Below are 20947 nucleotides of genomic sequence, written 5' to 3'. Positions count from 1 at the left end.
ATGTTTAAACATTCCCATAGCGATCAGAGAGCGTTAGGGCAGTGGTTGAGAGTAGAGGAGTAAACTACCCCCCCACCGGGCCTCAGTAAAAGGCGTTGAGTGGTCCCCGGTGATAAAAAGGTTGGGGACCACTGACTTAAGTGATCAAATGATAAAGCAGGGGAAGGGAGAAATGAACTTGGTTAGGGGCTATGGCTGTGGTTCCACTTCATCCAAGATCAGTGGCTTATTGCCTGTCGTTGCTACCCTTAAACAATTGAAGTGCAGTGATTACATAATTACAATTCAAAGCTCACATCAATCAAACATATCAGGGTTGCTTGTTTTTTTCATCAGGAACAAGGAGTTATTTTATTTTTCTAAGCAGTAAAAGAAATTCAGAAGTGACATAACACAATGAAAATACTAGGAAAACTAAGGAACTTACTCATCATCATGTACACGGTTTCTCCACTCCTCTTGTTTTGCTTTTTCTCTGGCTTGCTCTAGTGAAGCATTAGATGCTGCCACTCGCATGCTTGGCTCAAAAGGCTTGTGGCGCTGCCGTAATACCTCAGTAGTATCACGAAAGGGACCCTAACAGGTACAGGATAAAATGTATGTTTTATGCTAGGGCTGTTCAACTTTGTTTTGCTTTCAAATCACAGCCTATAATTGATGGACACTACAAACAACAGGGTTAGAGTGAATGACTAATTTTAGTATATTTTAGAAAGTTTACTCATTTTCCTATAAACTTGAAAGCAGTTACAACAACAATTCTCAAACTCTAGAAATCCATGGCCCTCCATTCCTTAAAAAAATTTGTAGACTCCCAAGCCATTCCCTCCTTCATTGTTGATGTCTGACATGCACTGGACATCCTTTTTCATAGTGTATGTGAGAAGCTATACACACAGAGGCCTCCATTCTTTCACATCTTCAGAACTATACAGTGAAAACCCTATGACCTTTACTATAAAAACACAGGGTTTAAGGAAATGTTAGGATTCTCTCTACAAGACCTACAAGGTTCCAACTTGTGGGGGTATTAACCCCAATTTGGGAACTCTCTGAAAATGTAGGGGTGGTACTTGGGGAGGGTGAACTCTTAGGCATGTAATTCCATAGAGACCACCCTCCAAAACTCTAGGGATGCAGAACTCTGTTGTCTGAAGATAAATCATAATTCTGGGAGAAACCTTGACCCCACCTGCAGGTTGGCAATCCTAACTCAGACAGTATCTGATTCTAGTGTCACAGCTCAAACACTCTAATTTTAAGAAATCTCAATCCTTGATAGGAGTGATTTTAATCAATCTCACTCCTTATTGCTTTCAAAATGGGGGTTTCATGAAACCCTGGGGTTTTGATAGCCCCTGAAGAATTCTGCAGATTGAGCAAGAGATAATCAATGTTTAATCTTTATAAGAGTGATATGACCATATATGATTGTTGACCTGCCCTCCCAATGGCCAATTATGGGGCTGGAGGAGGTGGAAAGGGGAGGGGCCCTGGTCAGAAATTATTCTTGCTGGCCAAGACTCATCGCACATGGAAGTGTCTGGAGACCAGACACGCAAGTATTCTCATGTTAATTTAAATGTGTGGGGGGTGGGTGACAGAGTATGACTGCTCTAGCCCTGTTTCCAGACCAGCAGAGAAAGCTGCTAGGCCATTTCTAGCATTGGTGTGACAATGTGATATTACATTAAGTGAGAGTATCTGGGGCCGATTCAATACTAGTGGTGCCACTCCAGGCTGCTGCCTCTAGCACTGAAATGTGTGTCCCTGGGAAACACAGTGGCGGCAGAAAGGTTCTGCTGCATGGATGCTGGTGGTGGCAGGGTTTTTTATTTTGCTAGAAGGTGGGATTGTATTCCATGCAATTCCACCTTCCCGCAAAACAAATTTGCTCTGGCCCACACCGGGGCCCCATGAAGCTCCTCGAAGCTATACTGGGCATTTTTTGACCCCTGCAGGCCTCCTTAGGGTGGGGAGGCCCTTCCAGCCAGGCCTGCCTCAGAATCCATGTTCCCTTAGCACGGTGCTTCTGGGGCCCAATTTGCGTCAGGCCCGGGAGGGTGGCAGCCTGGTAGTGACATTATGTAAACACAGGGATTAGCCCCAGGTCCATACTGATGCCGCCCCAGTCTTTTCCACCTGTGCAGAATTGGCCTGAGTGATGTCAGTACTGGTGATGTGATTTCTGGGGACATGGCAGGGAGGTTTGGCCTGACGCCATCTCTTCCAGGGTTTCTCAAAGCCTGAAGAATGTTTCTGTGATTTCTCAACAGTAAAAAGGTTGAGAAAGCTGTTCTAGACAGAGGCTAGCTGAACAGGAGAAGGCACAGATCTAGATGAAATTTCAAAACTGCTGACAGAAATCAAAAGAGTAGCATTACACAAAACCTGAACTTCTGGTATTCAGAAGCTGCATTTAGCTACATTGTTTATGAATGCTAGAAGGTTAGATGGGTACAGAAAAGTCTGACCTCTGTCCTTACAGAGAATTTGTGCATTCCTTAGAATACCCTGATAGATGGGCCCCAGTTTGAGAAATGTTGGCATACAGTATTCTACACATGCTCAGAATACATTTTCAGCTTAAATCTCATTTTGGTTCAAGTTTTGGACACGGTGGTGGTAGTGGCAGGTGTCCAGCCAACTAACCGATAGGTAGGAAGATATTTCCCCTCCCCCTCTGCCTGTCTTCTTTTCATCTTCTTTTCTTTAGAAACTTGAGTGATGCTTTGTCAGTATCTGACCCAAAGAGTGCCCGGGGAAATGCAGTTATCAGAGTAACTAACATGTTTGGAGTACAGAGTAACTAACACTTTGGAATACAGAAGTAGTTGGGGACTAATGAGGCGGGCTTGAGAATTACTAGAATATATGTGAAGAATTTGCAAATATATTTTCATGTGAGATCTCCAGTTTTGTTTCTAATGTGTCAGGTTCCTTGTGAAAAGAGCCTGGGAGGAATTTGCTTATCTCGACAGTATCTTTTAAAAATATAGGTGTAGGTTCACATAACCTGATGATTGACAACATCTTATTTAAAAAAGGAAGTTTTCAGGGATAATGTTTCCAATCTAGCATTTTTCCTGACATACTAGTTTTCTACATGCATCATCATTATTATTATTATTATTATTATTATTATTATTATTATTATTATTATTATTATTATTATTATTATTATTATGTGTTGAAAACCCACTCACAGTCTGAAATGGCATCACCCCAAAGACAGGTTTATTACCAAATCTGCGGGCTGTAGAACCAGGCCACAGATATATATGGTCACAGACAATACTGTCTAGCATTGTATAAGTGACATATTATCACCCCTTGCTTTTGGGTAGTAATCAATATGAAATTGCCTGAAGTATGGCTTGCATTGTAATTTATACAATTTACAGGTGTTCTGACTTTTGCTGAGTCACTAATTACAGGATAGTTGTCTTTTACTATTGTTGTTCAAGTAGTGAAGTAGTAAAACATTTAAAAGGGGGGTACAAATTTCCTCATGATGCCTCTTATTCTGAAGGATCTCTTTCTTTAAATAGGTTATCACTAACAAGTCACAGCTGGAGTTACGGCAAGAACTCAGTGAAGACTGCAGGGCTAATAAAAAGAAATGATTCACGCCTCATTTATGTTCACTTATGTTTTACATTAATAGAAACCAATAATAGGAACCAGTTACCATAAAAGTCATGGACCGTAAATAACACAAATGGCAAATAAGTATCATCTAGTACTTTTCACAGCTGGACAGAAGGATTGCTATATTTGAAAGTTGATAATGGATTTTTTTCCCTGGAACTTTACTATTTAAAGGCATAACACCCCAGTTCTCAGGCCTCTAGGAAAGAATCTAAAGAAACAAATAAATATAGAGGCTATTACGCTATGTGAACATTTTTCTCCACATTAATTCCCCCCCAGAACAATTAAAGTAAGAATGAATTTATTTTGTTGGGACAACTATAGGGCTTTTAAAAGAGGATAAAAGAAATTCAAAATATATTAGGTTTCTCAGAATAATGAGTGTGACCAAATAATTAATTCAAAACAATGTTATTTGCTTATATTATTCTGTATTTTAAAGTAAAATAGCAATTAAGAACACAGAATGAAAAAAGAATTAACCGTATCTAGTTTATCTAGTCTAGTTGATTATAATTCTTAAAGCATACATGTGCACAATGGAAGGACAAAACTCCCTTATTTCCAAAAACACGTTGCATGCATGGTTACTGTGCGCTATTGTCAGAGCAAAATTCAAGCACAGGTTACAGAAGATTCCACAGCGACTTGCAGATACTTGTGCTGAATTGTATTCTCACCACTACCCAGTAATCTCTTGTTAATACCAGAGTGTAATGTACACCAAGCAGCACCTCTACCTGCAGTGCTTTCCCTTCAGTATCAATGGATAAGAAACCTCCACAGACCCAAAATAGAAGTTTCATTATCTACACTTCAGAATTAGATACAGTGATATAGGTTGATGACTGTTCAAAAAGTCTGCTTTAAAAGCATTCCCCCCCACCAAATTACATGGTAAATAACATAAGGCCAGGATAATCTCAAATTTTGGGTGGCTTGGTAAAGCTTTGTAACATTTTGGGAGGAAATATTCTTAATTCTCTTATTTTAAAGCTATGAATTTGTCATTCACTATTCATAGTTATTTATTTATTTCAAAGGTTTATATGCTGCCTCTCCAGAGACTGGAGTGCACAAGGCAGCGCACAAAGTGAAAACAATGCCATAGAATCATAAAAAAATAATATACAAATTGTCAATTTCAATTATTGTGCCATGAAAAACAAGCCAGGGGGCATAAAAATAAAATGAAAGAACATTCAGCAGCCTTAAGTGATATTCACAAAATAGTCCTCTGAAAAGATGCAGACCATACATGCATTAAAAAAAAGACTAAATCTCTAGGTAAAAGCCTGAGTAAAAGGAAACATGTTGATTTGCTCCTATTGGATGGTAAAGTAGGTGCAAGGCAAGCTGGTGAAGGGGAATATTCCAAAGGTAAGGTATCACAAGTGAAAATGCCCTGACTTTGGTTGCCTCTCCTTCACCTCTGCAGATAAAGACCAGGGCTTGGGAAGAACCTGGTGGAGTAGCCAGCACACAAAGATGAATATCATGCATTCAACTGATTCTAATATGCTCATCTGACTACCTAGGCCACCTAAAAGTATAAGACTATAAAACTGCTTCTTGGAACTAAACATAAGCAGTTGCTTTATATGAAGTTGGATCATTATTGTCTACTTGGTCTGGCAGTGTAGTTCTCCAGGATCTCAGGCAAAGAAGATTCTTTTTCAACATGTGCTACTTGAGATGCATTAACAAGAGATTCCATGAGTTGAAATTTGGATCTTCTCTATGCACTTAAACTGTACTTAAGCTAAGCACCTCTGGGCTGCCAAGACTGCATTAAATCCTAGAACCATTGAGAGTTGAATGCTATCAGTAAACTTACCTTTTCCAAAGATGTTTTAGTTGAGACATGGATGGATTTAACAGCAACCAACATAAACATTTGAAATAAAGCCAAGCATATATTCTTGTTTTGTGATTCTCCCACACTCAAATAGTCAGCTCAATACCATATATTCCCACAAAAGAGATGATACTGCATCACCACTGGACCTGGGACAATCTCATCAGCATCTAACTCTTACGTGGTATCTAGTGGTCTGTCTAAGAAATAACCTTTGATTCTGTGTACTCATGTCATAGTGCTAGTCTTCATGTTTTGTGGTGACAGCAGTATACCAGTACAAGGTGATATTGATATCACTAGGATTGCATTTAGTGCATCCTGTTTTAAGAGCTCTTGAAAATTGTATCTGACTGTATCTTGAAAAATGCAGTAGGCAATGAAGTAGGAATTTGCTAGACTACTGAAACATTATAGTGCATAATGATGCACTGGAACAAGAGCACTGGTGTGTGAATCTGTTGACATTTTGTCTTGCAGAGTCAACCATAAGAAAAGGAAAGGTAAAAAATACTAAAGCAATTTACCTGCTCATTAATGCCCTTTCATGAAGTGATGACTAATTTCAACTATATTTTCATCAGCTCTAGTTAATTTAGTACTAAAAGTCATAGATCTGACAGAATCTACAGTATATATCAGCTATATGAACAGACAGAACCTATATATCAGTAGAACCTATGAATCAGCAATCTATATATACACAGCATTTCTTTTAAAAGACAATCCATTCCTACAAAATACTAAAGGCCAATTTGATTGGAGTGAGCAGATTCCCTTAGCTCATTCAGAAATGGGATTTGATTTCCCTTTATTCTTGTGGATTTGCTGCAACAATCATGGAAAAGGGGAAATTTGTGGAGGAAAACCCATGGAGTAAAGGAAGACATTTCCCCAAACCCAACTAATAAAAAATGTCACAGGTGCACCTTTTCATAGAATCATAGAATCATATAGTTGAAAGGGGCCATACAGGCCATCTAGTCCAACCCCCTGCTCAACGCAGGATCAGCCCTAAGCATCCTGAAGCATCCAAGAAAAGTGTGTATCCAACCTTTGCTTGAAGACTGCCAGTGAGGGAGAATTTTGTTCGAGATGGGGAAGGGCACCCATTGGCTACTTCCCCCCAGACTGACAAGCGGAGGGCCCAATCGGCAGGTGCTTCGCAGCTGGTGATAGGCCCTTGAGCCCTGGACTGACGAGTCGGGAGGTGCTTCGTGTCTCCCGACCCTCACACCTCCTCACATCCGCCCCCTTCCCCCACACCACCATTACCAGGTTGCCCGCTGCAAGGACAGGCTCCCGGCAGGGCCAGCATGGTGGAGGCAGCAGGGGGGGGGATTTTGCCCCCGCAAGGGGACAGCCCTGCTGCATCGTGGATGCGGTGCTCCTGTCCCTTTGCTGGCTCCGAAGCCCTGCAGCCACATGGGAGCTGTCCGGGGCCAGCAGCCTTTGAGGCTGGCAAAGAGACAGCCTCACCATGTCACTGATGCGGCAGCCCTGTCCCTCTGCTGGCCCCGAAGCCCCGCAGCGGCCCAGGAGCCAACTACAACACAGGTAAGCAGCCGCCGCTTCCCCGCCCCCAAACTCCCACCCATCTCTACCTCGCAGTCTTCCTCCACCGCCCTCTCGCAACTCGACCCCCCCATCTGCCCAGCGGAACCTTCAGCCCCCTCCTTCCCCCCTGCCCCTTCCCCTTTCAATGCACCTACTTTCCTCCCTCCCTCCATTTATCTCTCTCATTTCTGCCTTTCTCTCTCTGCCTCTTTCTTTCCCTCTCGCTTGCTCTCTTTCTGCCTTCCTGCCTTTCTTTCTTCTTTTCTTCCTTCCTTCCTTCTATCCATCCATCCACCCACCCCTTAATCTCCTTTCTGGCTCTCATACATCCATTTCTCTTCTGCCTTTCTTCCATTCTTTCTCCCAATGCTTACTCTCTTTTCTCCCATTCTCTCTCTCTCTCTCTCTCTCTCTCTCTTTCTCTCTCTCTTTCTCTCTCTCTCTCTCTCTCTCACACACACACACACACACACACTTTCTCTCTCACACACACTCTCTCCCTCTTTCTCCCTTTCTCTATGCCTGCCTGCCTGCCTTCCTTCCTTCCTTCCTTCCCTCCCTCCCGGGGGTGGGGGCAGGAACCCAGGGTGGGACCTCCCGCACCCACCCACTACCTGCTAGCACCCACTGTATTTTTTCTACAGCGGGCTTAATTTCTAGTCCATAAATAAATAAATAAAATCTTCATGTATCTCTCTATCCCAAGCTGGCAACCTAAGGGAAGAAACCAGATTCTATAACAAACTCTAGACTTTCTTACAATTTACCTGAGAAGGAGTGATGTGATAACTAAATGTTTATTCTCTCTGGATGTTTACACTCTCCTTGAATCCTAGCACATTCACATGGGGCATAGTGCGTAAAGTACAGAAGTTTAATGTCAAAGATTTCTCTCACTGAGAACTAAGCCACATGGATGGTTACTAATTATAAATCCCTCATTGTCACACCACCAGACCACTTTCAGAACAGTACATTCTGATGGATTTTCATTTCCAGCTGTTTCACCAGCTCAGACCAATGTCCTTTCCCAGACATATACCTCTAAATTGTGTTGTCCAAGGATTTAACCGTGTGACTCCCATTAACATCAATAAGAGTCACACAGTTAAATCCACGCACAGTACTTTGAAAATTTACTCCACAGTGTTCATCCCAGAGCACTGAAAGGATTAAAGTATTATACAGCAAATTCCCTCTTCAAGGCACAGGAAATAAACAGATGTCTTCTGCTATGTTCTGAAATGTTTTCTTGTGTAAAGTTCTTTGTCTGTGCTTCAACTTTTTTAAAAAGTTGCAAAATAGTTTGGATGGAAGAAAATTATCAGATCTGCCCACGAGCTAAGAAACTATAATCTGAAAGCAGAAGACTGAAATCAGGATACCACACTTCCTCTGAGGAGTAGTCTATTTGATTTTAATTGCATACCAAGCAGACTTAAATGAGTTCAAATATGCAAGTAGTTCCAGAAGTATTTATTTTAAAATACTCCTACAATACACATATATTGTAGGTTTGGCAAAGACGTACTCTATGCCGGTTTATGAATATATAAGAAGAGGACCCTTAAAATCTTGCAAGGGAAGAGAAATTCAAATGGATGAAGTTCTGGATTATCCTCTCTAATGGTTCAGGATTCCCACCTCCATTTCTCTTCCCCGTACTACCATCCTGCTGTTTCTGGTCACTCTTCCCCATCACCATAACTTTGGCCCTCTCCTCTGACTGCTGGCTCCAGTTCACTTCTCCTGTTATCCTCCTCCACCATTGGTCCTGGCTATAGTGTAGTATAGTATGGCCAGCTTGGGATGAGGTGCTTGTGACAAAAGACTGGGGCATTAACTTCACCATCCAGAATGCTCTGTGTGTTTAGACGGATGTGAATTTCCATGTGAATATTAGATTCCATGTAAATATTAGAACCGCTGATCTGGGAAACAAACTAGCATACTAAGCATGTATACGTTTCTTTAGCACTGTGTCTCCTTCTATTCATTTGCCTTGCCCAGAACAAAACTAAATATGCCAGTTATTAGTTGCTATATTTTTATTGACAGCTACACTTATCTGCTATGCTTTTTTATTAAAATTAATAAAACCAGATCTATACTTTAAAATGATTTTGAATAGAAAAGCAATTACACTGTAAACAATTGTATGCATGTGGCTCACATTTCATACTTTATATCCCCATGTAGATATTTACTGTTTCCAATAAGCCATAAAAGCAACAGCCTTTCAAACCAACTTTTGAATATTTGTCCTAGAATAATAATTATGAACATAGAAATCAGTGGCTTAAGTGATTGTGGCTATTGGTTGTGGCTATTGTACAAAATAACTGCTTAAGAACAATGTATATACATTACCTGAGGTTTTTGCCTTCCAATAGGAGGAAGAAGTGGAACTGGTTGAGAAGTGAGAGAATCCATACAAGGCAGCTGGTAGGGATCCACACCATCCTTTTCTCTTGGATGTGTTCTATGGCTCAGCGGTTTAGCTTTCTTTAACTGCAATTCCATTGGATCAGGTGATTTCAGATACGGCGAGTTATATATTCCTGCAATCTGAGCACAGGACACTCTTACAACATTTCAAACTATCTACCCTTTTCGACGTGAGTTCGATTCAGTCAAATAATTTACAGAAGGAATGTGTGGATCCAAACATCTGCCATTTGTTCCAAAAGTGTTGAGAGGGAGTCTTTCAAACAAACTTGCCACAGGATCAAGAACTGCAGCAATGAGGAAGAACTCAGTATGATCTGCTCACAGCTTGTGTGGGAGAGGAAGAGGAAGGTAATTTTATCAAACACGTAATTTCTTCTACTTGCAAGCCTCTCCCAGTCATCAGAGAACACTCTTTCAGGGAAAAGGCAGGCAGCATGGGAAGGAGAAGATGGGGACGTTTTTCACCTTGAACTCTTCCACTGGATCCAACACACCAGTTGATAAAATAAACACATTTTTTTAAAAAAGCACTGAAATAACTAAATGTGAACACCTCACATTCATCAGGGTTTTAAAAGGAAGCGGTGTATTTAAAATGAGGCGCTGTGGATCAGTGGCAAAGCACTGACTTGGCAGGAAGGAGGTCTCAGGTTCAATTCCCCAGCAATGCCAGTTAGAAGTTTGAGGTAGTAGCTTATATTAAGGCTTTGCCAGATTGAACAGACAGTACTGACCTTGAATGGTTACTGTTATAAGCAGCTCCAAGTATCCAAACATTTTTGTGGTTTTCAAACTATCTCTTTTCAGGGAATACTTGCCATATATCTCTTGACACACCTCTATTATCTGCTATGGAACAGCTCTGGAGTGGCATTGTTCTACCTCAGTTTATCTCAGGCTCCTTTAATGATCACTCTTTGTTGTGGAATGTCTTCAGGAGCAAGTTCAGAACTAGTACTGATGACTTATGAGGCTTCAAGAGAAGCTTTGTCATGAAGGGAGAAATGGAATTGGATTTTCTGTTATGGGCAAAATGTATATTGGTCCGTGGTTTATTAGAACTCCATGTCTCTATACTGTAACTCTTTGTATTATTTTTAACATCTCTAATAAGCTGTCTCAGGTGGAACAGGAAAAACTGGTGACACACTCCAACTTGCACATGTTTGTCAACCAAGTACAGGGGTGAACCCAGGAAAAAAAATATAATGCATCATTAGGTCCTAGCTTCACAAGGAGGCTCACTTCTTGAAAACATTAGTTAGTAAATGCCTGCTGGGCATAAATGGCTATTTATGTTAAAGAGATAGTAAGCAGGTGTAGCTACGAGACCATGGTTAAAAAGCAGAAGCAGGTGAAGGTTCTGCTTTTTATAGTTTTCTTGCACTGGAAAGATGCTTGGAAGCCTCACACTAAACTCTTTCAGAACCAATGACAAAGGCCTTCCTGGAGAGTGGAGCCATGGATTGTTCTAGCAGAGACATATTGCAACAGTAGTTTTCTCAGAGTCTAACCCAGAAATGTGGATGCAGGATCCAGAAGTTGCAATCCGAAGTGTCTCATATATTCCCCATACCAAAGATGAGAGACGATGAAGATTGAGGTTGAAGTAAGCATCAAATTGTCAGGAAGTGTTAATGAAAGTTGGCTTCCTTGCTCTTAGTTTGTACAGAAGGCCTGTGAACTCCTCTAAATTCTTAGGCAATACTAAGAACGCTTCCCTGAAAGTAAGATCCACTGAATAATCCTGAGTAGGATACTGAATATACCTGCTTGGGATAGCTATCTTACTTTATTAAAAGAGAGCCTCATCTACTACCTACGTCTAGTTTGTGGTTATAGAGGCTGGAAAAGGATCGGATTCCCCATAGGGGAAGAAGGACCTAATTCAGGGTTGCCATCCCCCTGCTGACAGGGGATCCCCTGCTGTCAGCGGGCCCTTTCCTACGATCACCTAATTAGCCAGCATGTGGGGGGGGGAGGCGAAATGGTAGGAAATGGAGGAATGTTGGCAACATCCTGGTCCACTGATGTCACTTCCTGTACATCCAGAAGAAATAGTGGCACACTGCTGGGGGATGCTCTGACACTTGGACAAAATTATATAATTCTGCCCAAAATGCCAGAGTGTGCCTAGCATTCCCAGGTAACATGCTGCTGTCAGTTCTGGGAGAATGGGGGTCGTGCCAAAGTGTCACCAACAATGTCATTACATTGCTGGCAAGGATCCCTGCCAAAGTTTAGTCCCCTCACCATTTGCCAGGCCCTACCACGGTGCCTCAGAGCAGGATAAAAATATTTAAATATATAGCTGAGCTGGCAGCACACTATTTCAAATCTCTTTTTGGGAAGTCCAGTGTATTTCAAGTGCTAAATGTAGCATGAGGAAGCGTAAGTCCAGCCTTTTCTTGTGTTCACTCAGAAAAGAATGCCCCCACGGAAACCAGCTTCCATTAGTTTCTTGATATGGCAGTACAAGTGCACACAAAAGCCTCATCCTACACAGGCTGTACCTCAAGGGACGAGGAACAACTACAGATATCAACAGTCTTCAATTCAACACACACAAAATTAAAAGATGCATGATTTGTTTCAAGGAGATGCTATTCAAGCCTATCTAAAGCATGTTAGCCTTGATAAATAATTTATATTTTGTTAGTAATGCCATCTGAATTACTAAGAATTTTTCAATATTAGAAATGAGAAAAAGGAAGCCTTAGAATTTATTGCAAACTAAGTATTAGTAAATGTTTGCACTGTTCTTTCTGCTGCTGAATTATAGTTCCCAGTTTCTGAGTCCAGTTCCTTATAATGTATTAACCTCTTGGGAATGAAAGGACTGAGTGCTCCCCAATTAGTTATAATGCATTTTTCATTTGCATGTCCCACAGGAAAAGTCTCAACTCTTAGTGTCAAAAGCTAAGTAAGGAGATATATCTATGTATCTATCGATAGAGTATTAAACAAACTCGATGATTAGTAGTGAATTGTAAAGTCAGAACACTGGAAATCTTTAGCCTTTCCTAGGTAATGTAATCTAGCATCATATCTTAATCTACAATATTTCCAGTTCTAGAATATTCTTTTTGAGATGGGTTTACCAGACAGTATTTCAAACATCTCTCCATGACAATTTAATATACGTTCATTATTCTACTGGCAGGTTTATTTCCAATCCCTTTCTTGATGCTTGCTAGCCAGAATTATTCTTATTTAATTTTCATTCAGCTATCTACTATAAACTTACTGAAAGTTCAGATATCTGGTATATGGAATTAAGATAACTGGTGTCATTATTTTCAACGCTCCACATTTACTTATACTGAATCCCATCGGCAGTATTGTTCATTTGCATGTTTTAGGAATATCTGCAGTCTCCTTTGGTTTCCCCTGTTCCCCTGTTTTGATGTCATCTGTGAACCTGTCCACACGATTCTGAATCATTTATGACTAAATAGCCACAGTCCTAATACAGATCAACCTAAAATTCTTTATTTACATTGAAAAAAACTATTTATATACTTTATTTTCCTATTTTAACCAATTACTGATCTATAAAATAACCCATCATCTTATCCTATGACTTAAGTTAGGTACTTAGGGGAAGTACATCAAACATATTTTGGAAAACCAGGTTTACATGTTTACTTGACTAACCTTACCTAAAGGTTTCCAATATTTGTCACCTTCCCTTTCCTCTCCCCACAACAGACACCCTGTGAGGTAGGTGAGGCTGAGAGAACTCTGATATTACTGCTGGGTCAGAACAGCTTTATCAGTGCTGTGGCAAGCCCAAGGCCACCCAGCTGGTTGTATATGGAGGAGCGCAGAATCAAACTCGGCTCCCCAGATTAGAAGTCCACACTCCTAACCACTACCAAGCTGTAGAAGTTAGGAAGCTTATAATGAAACAATGAATTATGTAGTTTTATCTGAATATAGAGTTCCTAACTCCTTAGAGATGCTCTTATAGAAGTTTCATTTAATGCCAGACATATCATAGCAATGTACAATTCAAATTCCTCATGCTGCTTTGATTACCCCATCCCATTATAATGGATAGGAGGGACTAGAAAACCTAAGTTCCCAACAATTATAGGGCCATTCCTGATAAGTTTTTCTTTCATTTTCAGACCTGAAAAAAATATTCACTCGCTCACAAAATGTGCTACTTTTAAATGGCAGAAAAATGCATATTTAAATTATGTTAGGTGATTTAAATTTTGTCCACTGTTTGAACTAGTTTCTCAACAACCAAAGAATTTTCTGAATACAATTTATTGGTTGCCCATATTTATAGGTTGCATATAAACGCAAACAGCAGTAAACATAGTCTGTAGCGAACATGACTGTTTTTCCCCCTGCACCCACATTCTTCATAAACACCCCCTCACAAGAGCTTCTGTAAAAGCTGACTTTCTGGGATTTCATTTTCAGTAACAATTTTCTGAAGTGACAAACACTATAGGGAAATGTGTGCTAACCAATAAAAAAAAATCTAACACTGAGTTATTTGCAGTACTGTCATGCTAACTTCCAACTCAATAAGACCAAAGAAACCTCTGGGGGAAATTCTGCTAATAGCTTCTTGCTGACCTCCTTGCAGCCCGCCCTTCTGCTGAATAGTGGCCCAGTGGTGAATATGGTAAATGAGGTGTGAAAGCTCTGCATTTTTTTCAAGTATGATTCTGACTTCCTGGAAAAAGGGGGGGGGGAAATGAATTATATAAACTCTCCCCACAGTTTCGCCTTAGAATTCTTTCCTTGTCAGTCCTTCTACTAGGGAAACCCATGCATGATCCAGGAGAATTTTGCCAGACTCAACATATGAGCAAATGTAACATTTTTTGCCCAGCCATCCTTAGATCTACATAAATATATTGAACCACTTTAATTTCTAACCAATGTATTGCTTTGCTTTCTTCCATAATTTTAAATCTTAATAATTGAGAATAGCTCATGGAAAGAAGAGAGATTTTTCTCAGGAAGGTATCAAGTTCAGGAATTCCATAAAATTCTCTCACACATATACTCTCTCACACAACATTTCAACTCCTAATATTTTTTTTCTCTGAATTGAACAGGCAATGAGTGGGACTATTTAAGATCTTTGAATTTTCTTCTAATGAGATCAGTGACATATTTTTTAACAGGCATCCTGGGATGTCCAAATCTTCAAAAATTGGAGATACCAAGCAGAGTATTGTGAGCACCTTGTAGGGAGGGTATCTACTTTGGCCTACTACTCACAGCTTCCCCACCCGCCTGTCTTCTTTCCCTGGTAGGTCTGGGAACAGCAGCTGGAGAAGGAAGGAGAAAGGAGCACCACCCTTTGATCACCTTCTCTCCCATACAGGGGTAGGGGAAAAGGAAAAAGAAGCAACAGTGCTGCTTCCTTCCTTCAGTTGCCACTGCTTGTGCATCTTCTCTCCTTAACAGGGTTGGCACCTGTGGAAGGAAGGAAGAGACAGTGCCCATACCTTTTTGTTCCAGCTACAATTTTGTTTCTACTTTTCCACATTGGTCATTAAATATCATTAAATATCAACAGCACTCAACCCCCAAGTCTCTTCTCCTCCCCCACCCGCTTATCTTGGGATGTGCTAAGTTTGGTGCTGTGACTAGGCTTTCTCCCATCATCAAAAAACTCCCAGAGCTCAGCATTTCTCTCTCCTGTCTACTTTCTTTCCCTCCCAGCTGTCTTCCCCACCTCCATTCCAATGCATTTTAGGAGTTGTTAGATGGCAGCTGAGATCCTGCTTTTCATTTTTTAGGAATTTTAAGACTCCCTTACTTTCAAAAAAGCTTTTTTCCCTTGTAATTCCCTATTTGAACACAACTTCATTTAGCAGATTTATTGATCTGCATTTTTAACTATGTTTGGAATTAAATATATTGTACATGTATTTCACCACTAGGGCACTGATCACCAGTCTTTATTTGCGTAAAGGGAAGTCACAAATCACCCTAAAACAAAAAGCAGCTTCTGTATGTGTGTGTGTGTGTAAAATGGCAGAGAACTGTTGAAATCACCCCCCCCCAAAAAAAAAAGTACCAAAAGAGCATTCCCTCATCTTACTGCACCCCCAAAGTGAGGGAGGGGGATGAAATAAAATGAAAAGAAAGGGAAATCACCAAGGAAGCAGCCAGTAGGGAAATTCCATTAAACTAAAATTATTGCTATGTGAAAGTGGAATTCAGTCCAAATTTTTCCATCATTTGTGGCAAACAAACAAAAACCGAATTGCAACACAGAGGAACCTAGAGCAAATCAAAGATTCCTGGGCAGAGTCTGCACTTACTTTGTTTATTCCATTGTCAATCCTGTTGAATTCAGATCGCTTTGAACTCGGGTCTTCTTCTCCCCCCCCCCCCATTGAAACAGGAAAGTCTTCTGCACATGGTTAGGGAGGCTCAGAAGGTGGGTGGGTGGGAGCCAAGCCTCTTTCTTTCTTTAATTGAAGGGGGGGGGGAGAGGAGCCAGGCAGGGAGCCTCTTTCTTTTCTTGGAGGAGAGGGGGAGAGCATCGAAAAAGGCAGAGGGAGGAAAAATCCAGGACTGACAGAAGTTGAGAGAAATTAGGGGCGTCTTCTTTAAGGCAAGCGTGTCACATGACCAGGTGTAGCCTATCAGAGGTTCTCTACCACGGAGCTTTCTTTCCCAAATGGATATTGAGGATTAACAGCACTCTGAGATATTGCACAATAAAGGTAGGGTCACTCCGGATCAATCCTTCTTGCTGCAGAAGGAAAATTTAAATTGGCCAAAATCCAAACAGAAATCACATTCTGTGTAGAGGGCAGGGACTGAATCGATCTGGGGTTGGAATAAAAGCTCCATGCAGTTTACACCCTGGTCTCTGACTGAGTTAGTATCTAAGCATTTCCCACATCATGCCCAGCAGCAAAGCTCTTTCGCAAGTACACCCACTCCTTCTCAAATGTCAGCAAAATGAACGTTTACTCATTCTATACTTGTATAGATCTGAGCCCCATTGAGAACTCTGTTACTGGCAGGCAGCAGTGCCTGTCAAACTTGGAGGATCCTGTTATGAGCCAGCCTCAGGCCTGCAAAGACTCCTTGGGGAGAGAACTGACCAGTGGGAGATTGGCACTGACAGAGCCCCTACAGGAGGAGTTGGAAGGGCAGGCTGTTCAGGACACACAGCTGGGAGTGCCTGCAGAAACACTACAGCCTATCAGCACAGGTCCTTATTTGTGCTTTCAAGGTTGGAAAACACAACCCCCATTGTTGCTTAACATTTTTACAGCTTGAGTTTTTCTAGGTGCATTTTGTTTTCCAAGCAGCGCTCAAAAGCTCAGAGATCTCTTCAGCAACTACATGCATGCTGAATGTTACCTCCTAAGCCCAAATTTGGATCATCATGGGGTTCATGCCCATCCCTGCTTCTGACCATACCCCATTCATTTCACCTTGCCCTCCTGTTGCCCCCTCTTTTCTTCTGCCAATAGCTCTGCAGCTGCATCATTTTGGATATACATTAGTTTCTGCACTATGTTCAAGAGTAGCCTTGCACAGAGTACCTTGTGGGGAACAAGTCACATGTTACAGTGGCTAATGGTATCATCCTAAAAAGGTCTACTCTGGTCTATTCAACAGAGATTACTCTGACAAAAGCACTTTCATGATTGTACTATATCCAAGAGAATTCCAGGTGTGTCAGGTGGAATAAATAGAAAGCTTTCCTAGACTTGTTTGCAACCTTGAGCACCAAGGAGCAATTCTGGATCCAGACACCCTCTTGTATTGTAAACCTAATCTTACCAGTGGAGTGCAACCCAATCTAGAACAAGTAAACCATTTGTGTCACAAGAGGATATTACACTACTAGAACTGGATTATTCTGAGGGGGAAAAAAGGAATCTTTTACAAAATTGTAATCTGTCTTAATTTGTAAAAAAAAAAGATGCTAAGAATAGAGGAGAACAAATCTTAAAAAAAAACACATAAAGGGATAAGCATGAAGAGGTATGAATGAAATATTTGCTAGAAATGGAATTGCTGAATCAACACTGACCAGTGCACTTCATCATAATTATCAGGACATACTACTGCCAGGGGATTTATAAAAATCCCACTCAGCAAATAATTGCCCTGCTGTTAGGAGATAGTCAGAGTGTTAACACACTGTCAGAGTCCAGCGTTTAGTAAGATATTCAACATTCAATTACTCTTGCTGAGAACTGAAAAGGAACATGATAGTTTTTTAGCTACTGCTGTTATGTTTCCATAAAAATTCCAGTGAATATTCCTGTTAATCCCCAGATGGAAAGGGAAAGGTCTTATCCCTTCAAGAGCTAAAAGACTTATTTTGAAACCTAAATATATAATGAATAGCAAATATCTTTTGGAAACAGGATCATAGTAGTTTATAAAGAATATTTTTTCTCAAATGATGAAAGTATATAATTAGATAAATTAATAAAATATATGATCAATGTATTTAAGGAGAGTTTTTATGTTAAAAAGTATCATTTGTTCATCCAATATGTGTAAGGCTATAAACACAATACAGCAATATATAATTCTATAAGGTATCATGTTTGTGTCAGAAGTAATAATTATTTTAAATTAATAGCACAACTATCTATGTATCCTTAGAACAGTATAATCATAAAACAAAAAAAGTTTATAGCAATAATACATTAGGTCAGTCTCAAATAAAATTATTTAGCTTATAACATTTAAAAATATTTACCAGTAAAAAAAATTATTCCTTGTTAAGAAGAGTCTTCTCCTAGAGCTTGTCTATTAAACTAAAATTCTGAATGAGATCATATGCTTCAGTTTCATTACATATATTGGATTGCAACCCTTACCTGTGAGTTACATTGAAACCCTAAATTCATTCAGTTGAAACTCAGCCCCAATAATATCACTGAAACAAAGATCTAAGTAATTTTGTGTTGAATTTCAGTGTGTAACCAGCATCAAATTCAATTTGTTTGTCTTATCTAGAATGGAATGTACACGGGGACACTGTTTGATTTTTAATATCCAATAAGGGCTAAATCAGATTAGACATTAAAGATCCAAGGTACCTCTCCTGCTGATTTAGCATTTCCTAAATAGCACTCATGTAGGGCAATCTGGATAGGAATCACTAAACTGGGTGTTGTTGCTGTGTATCTTCCCTACTGGAACAAACAGTTCTTAAAGGGCTAAATGACTGCAGGGGAAAAAAGCTTAATGAAAGGGTACAAAAGAGAACTCTCATGCAGCACAACTTTAATCCAAATAGTACACATATCACCAACTACTAACTTTAAAGAGATTGTGAAATGTAATCATGGATCTTAATCCTCTTAATTCAAACATTTATATTTTGTGGCCATCAATCAATAATATATCTTGAAGTATTTGATCTAGCCCTGGATATGTTCCAGTTCATATAAAATATTATAAAATAAAAGCAAAATATAACCAAAAACTGATAATCATGTATCATGCTACCCTATGATAAAAATTACTATAATACCATTCTGTTTTACTTGGGACCTGTGCTCTTAATGTATAGATTTTTTCCATAACCAAATCAATTTTGACCTACAAATTATGCCTCCTGGATGGTTTCAGCACAAACCATCACCTTTATGGTAATTTATTACGAAATGTAATGTTTTCATGGGCTTGCCCTACCCAACAGGTGATTTTAGTTCATTTCAGTTATAAGTATTTGTCCTTTGCAATAGCATCACATTCTGTCTACGTTAGGCAGTTTGGTATTGTGATTGCATAATGATGACTCTCATCTTTAGCAATTGTTCAGTATTATTATTCACTGCTATTTAGTAATTGTGATTTAGTAGTTGATTGATCTTTGATGATATTTCTTGTGTATATGTCCTTTAAATTTCCTTAAATAATTTTTTTCAGAACGCTCATTTGATTTATCTGAGACTTGGTTTGTAACATCTCAATTAACGAAGGAAATCTACTGATAAACGAAAAGGAGTAGGACCTCACAAACTAATGGAAGTATGGGTTGAATATCTAGAGACCCTACTTGTACACCATCTGCAAAAGTGATGGTGGATCAGCCCTGACAGGTAGAAATCTCCGATATGTTGAGAAGGATGCTTTAATTTCTTGTCCCTGTGGACTGATTTTTTAAAATCTATGTTTAGATTTAACTCTTATTTTGTATAAAAAGCCCATGCATTTTTGTTTTGGTTTCCTATTAGCTAACTTTTTTCTTTTCCAATATTAGTTTTTCATCAACTATTCATAAATGTAACCTAAAGGGCATAAAACAGTTAAAGTAGCATAAAAGAAACAAATGAATCAGGAAAACCAATAACAAAAAACAGAAGAGTGAAAAGGCTCACAACACATCAAAACAAAACATAATGAAAAAAGATCACATTTGTACATCTCTATTGTTAACGTTTATAGTTGTCTTAGAGATTGCCAAGCTTTCAGCTTTTGCTTCATACTATAAAATTGCACCACCAAGTTACATTTCAACTTTCAAGGGCAATGACATTGTTACTTTCACTGAGTTGTCTCAAAAGCAGAAAAACAGTATGAGACCATCTTCTGCAGATTCTGAAATACTGCAGCAGCCCATGTGGCTACAATGGACTGACTAACTCTTTCTGAATCAGTAATATAAGCCTGAGGCATTACATGCCAGGCTGAAATCGGAATAAACATATGTAAATTAATAATGCTGCAAATATCATAGCTGTACAACCCAAATCACCAGAGACTGCTCTTATGCAAGCAGGCAAAGTTGCAAGTGAAGCAATTTGCCATGATGACATGTCAATTAGCTTTTTCAATTTCTAACAACAGTAACATAGTAATCTCCATGCTATCCTTTGTTATCAGTAACAAGTAAAAATAAACAGGTAGGTAGAGGTATATGCAAAATGATTTTACAGGAACAAAAAGACATTCAAGATTGTGGGAGGGTTCAGATATGTTACCAAATCTTCTTCGGCATTCTGTGGATGAGTTCTGTGCTGGTCTGATCCCACTCCCTTTTCTATACCTGGAGCTAGTTAGTGGGGTATTTTTTTAAGTTAAAGGGACCATATGCTGCTACATCTGAATGAGCAAAACAGGATTGCACATCAGATTCAAAATGTGGGTTGGCAGGAAAGAACAAACTATAGTTTACTTGTTCACATGTACTAGCAAACCATGTTTGCAGACACGTGTACACTAGGAAGCGAAGGGGAAGAAGAATTGCAAGCACAATGTTTGATCATATAGCATCCAGCCAGATGTTAACATTATATCTGAACCATCGCTATGTCACAGACTTTATGTGGAAATATTGAGAAGTGACTTGCATAACCAATTTGACAAAAAATGACACAGAATAGGTGAAATTGCAGCTTTTGTTAGAGAAAACAGTTGGAAGATGGTTCAAAATCTTGCAAAATATGACATATTCCA

The 20947-nt window shown here is 39.7% G+C and overlaps 1 protein-coding gene across 1 annotated transcript in view; it reads right to left on the bottom strand.

The window, feature by feature from the left end:
• SPATA17 (spermatogenesis associated 17) overlaps positions 1 to 20947 on the bottom strand; it is a 114153-nt gene that overhangs the window by 43619 nt on the left and 49587 nt on the right. Inside the window, 2 exon segments of the mRNA XM_077339602.1 lie at positions 428 to 576; positions 9440 to 9637. Coding sequence (XP_077195717.1) covers positions 428 to 576; positions 9440 to 9637 — 347 coding nt within the window.

This window comes from Paroedura picta, chromosome 1, assembly GCF_049243985.1.
Source record: "Paroedura picta isolate Pp20150507F chromosome 1, Ppicta_v3.0, whole genome shotgun sequence".
Taxonomy (NCBI): domain Eukaryota; kingdom Metazoa; phylum Chordata; class Lepidosauria; order Squamata; family Gekkonidae; genus Paroedura; species Paroedura picta.
This window is presented reverse-complemented; position numbering and strand designations above follow the sequence as displayed.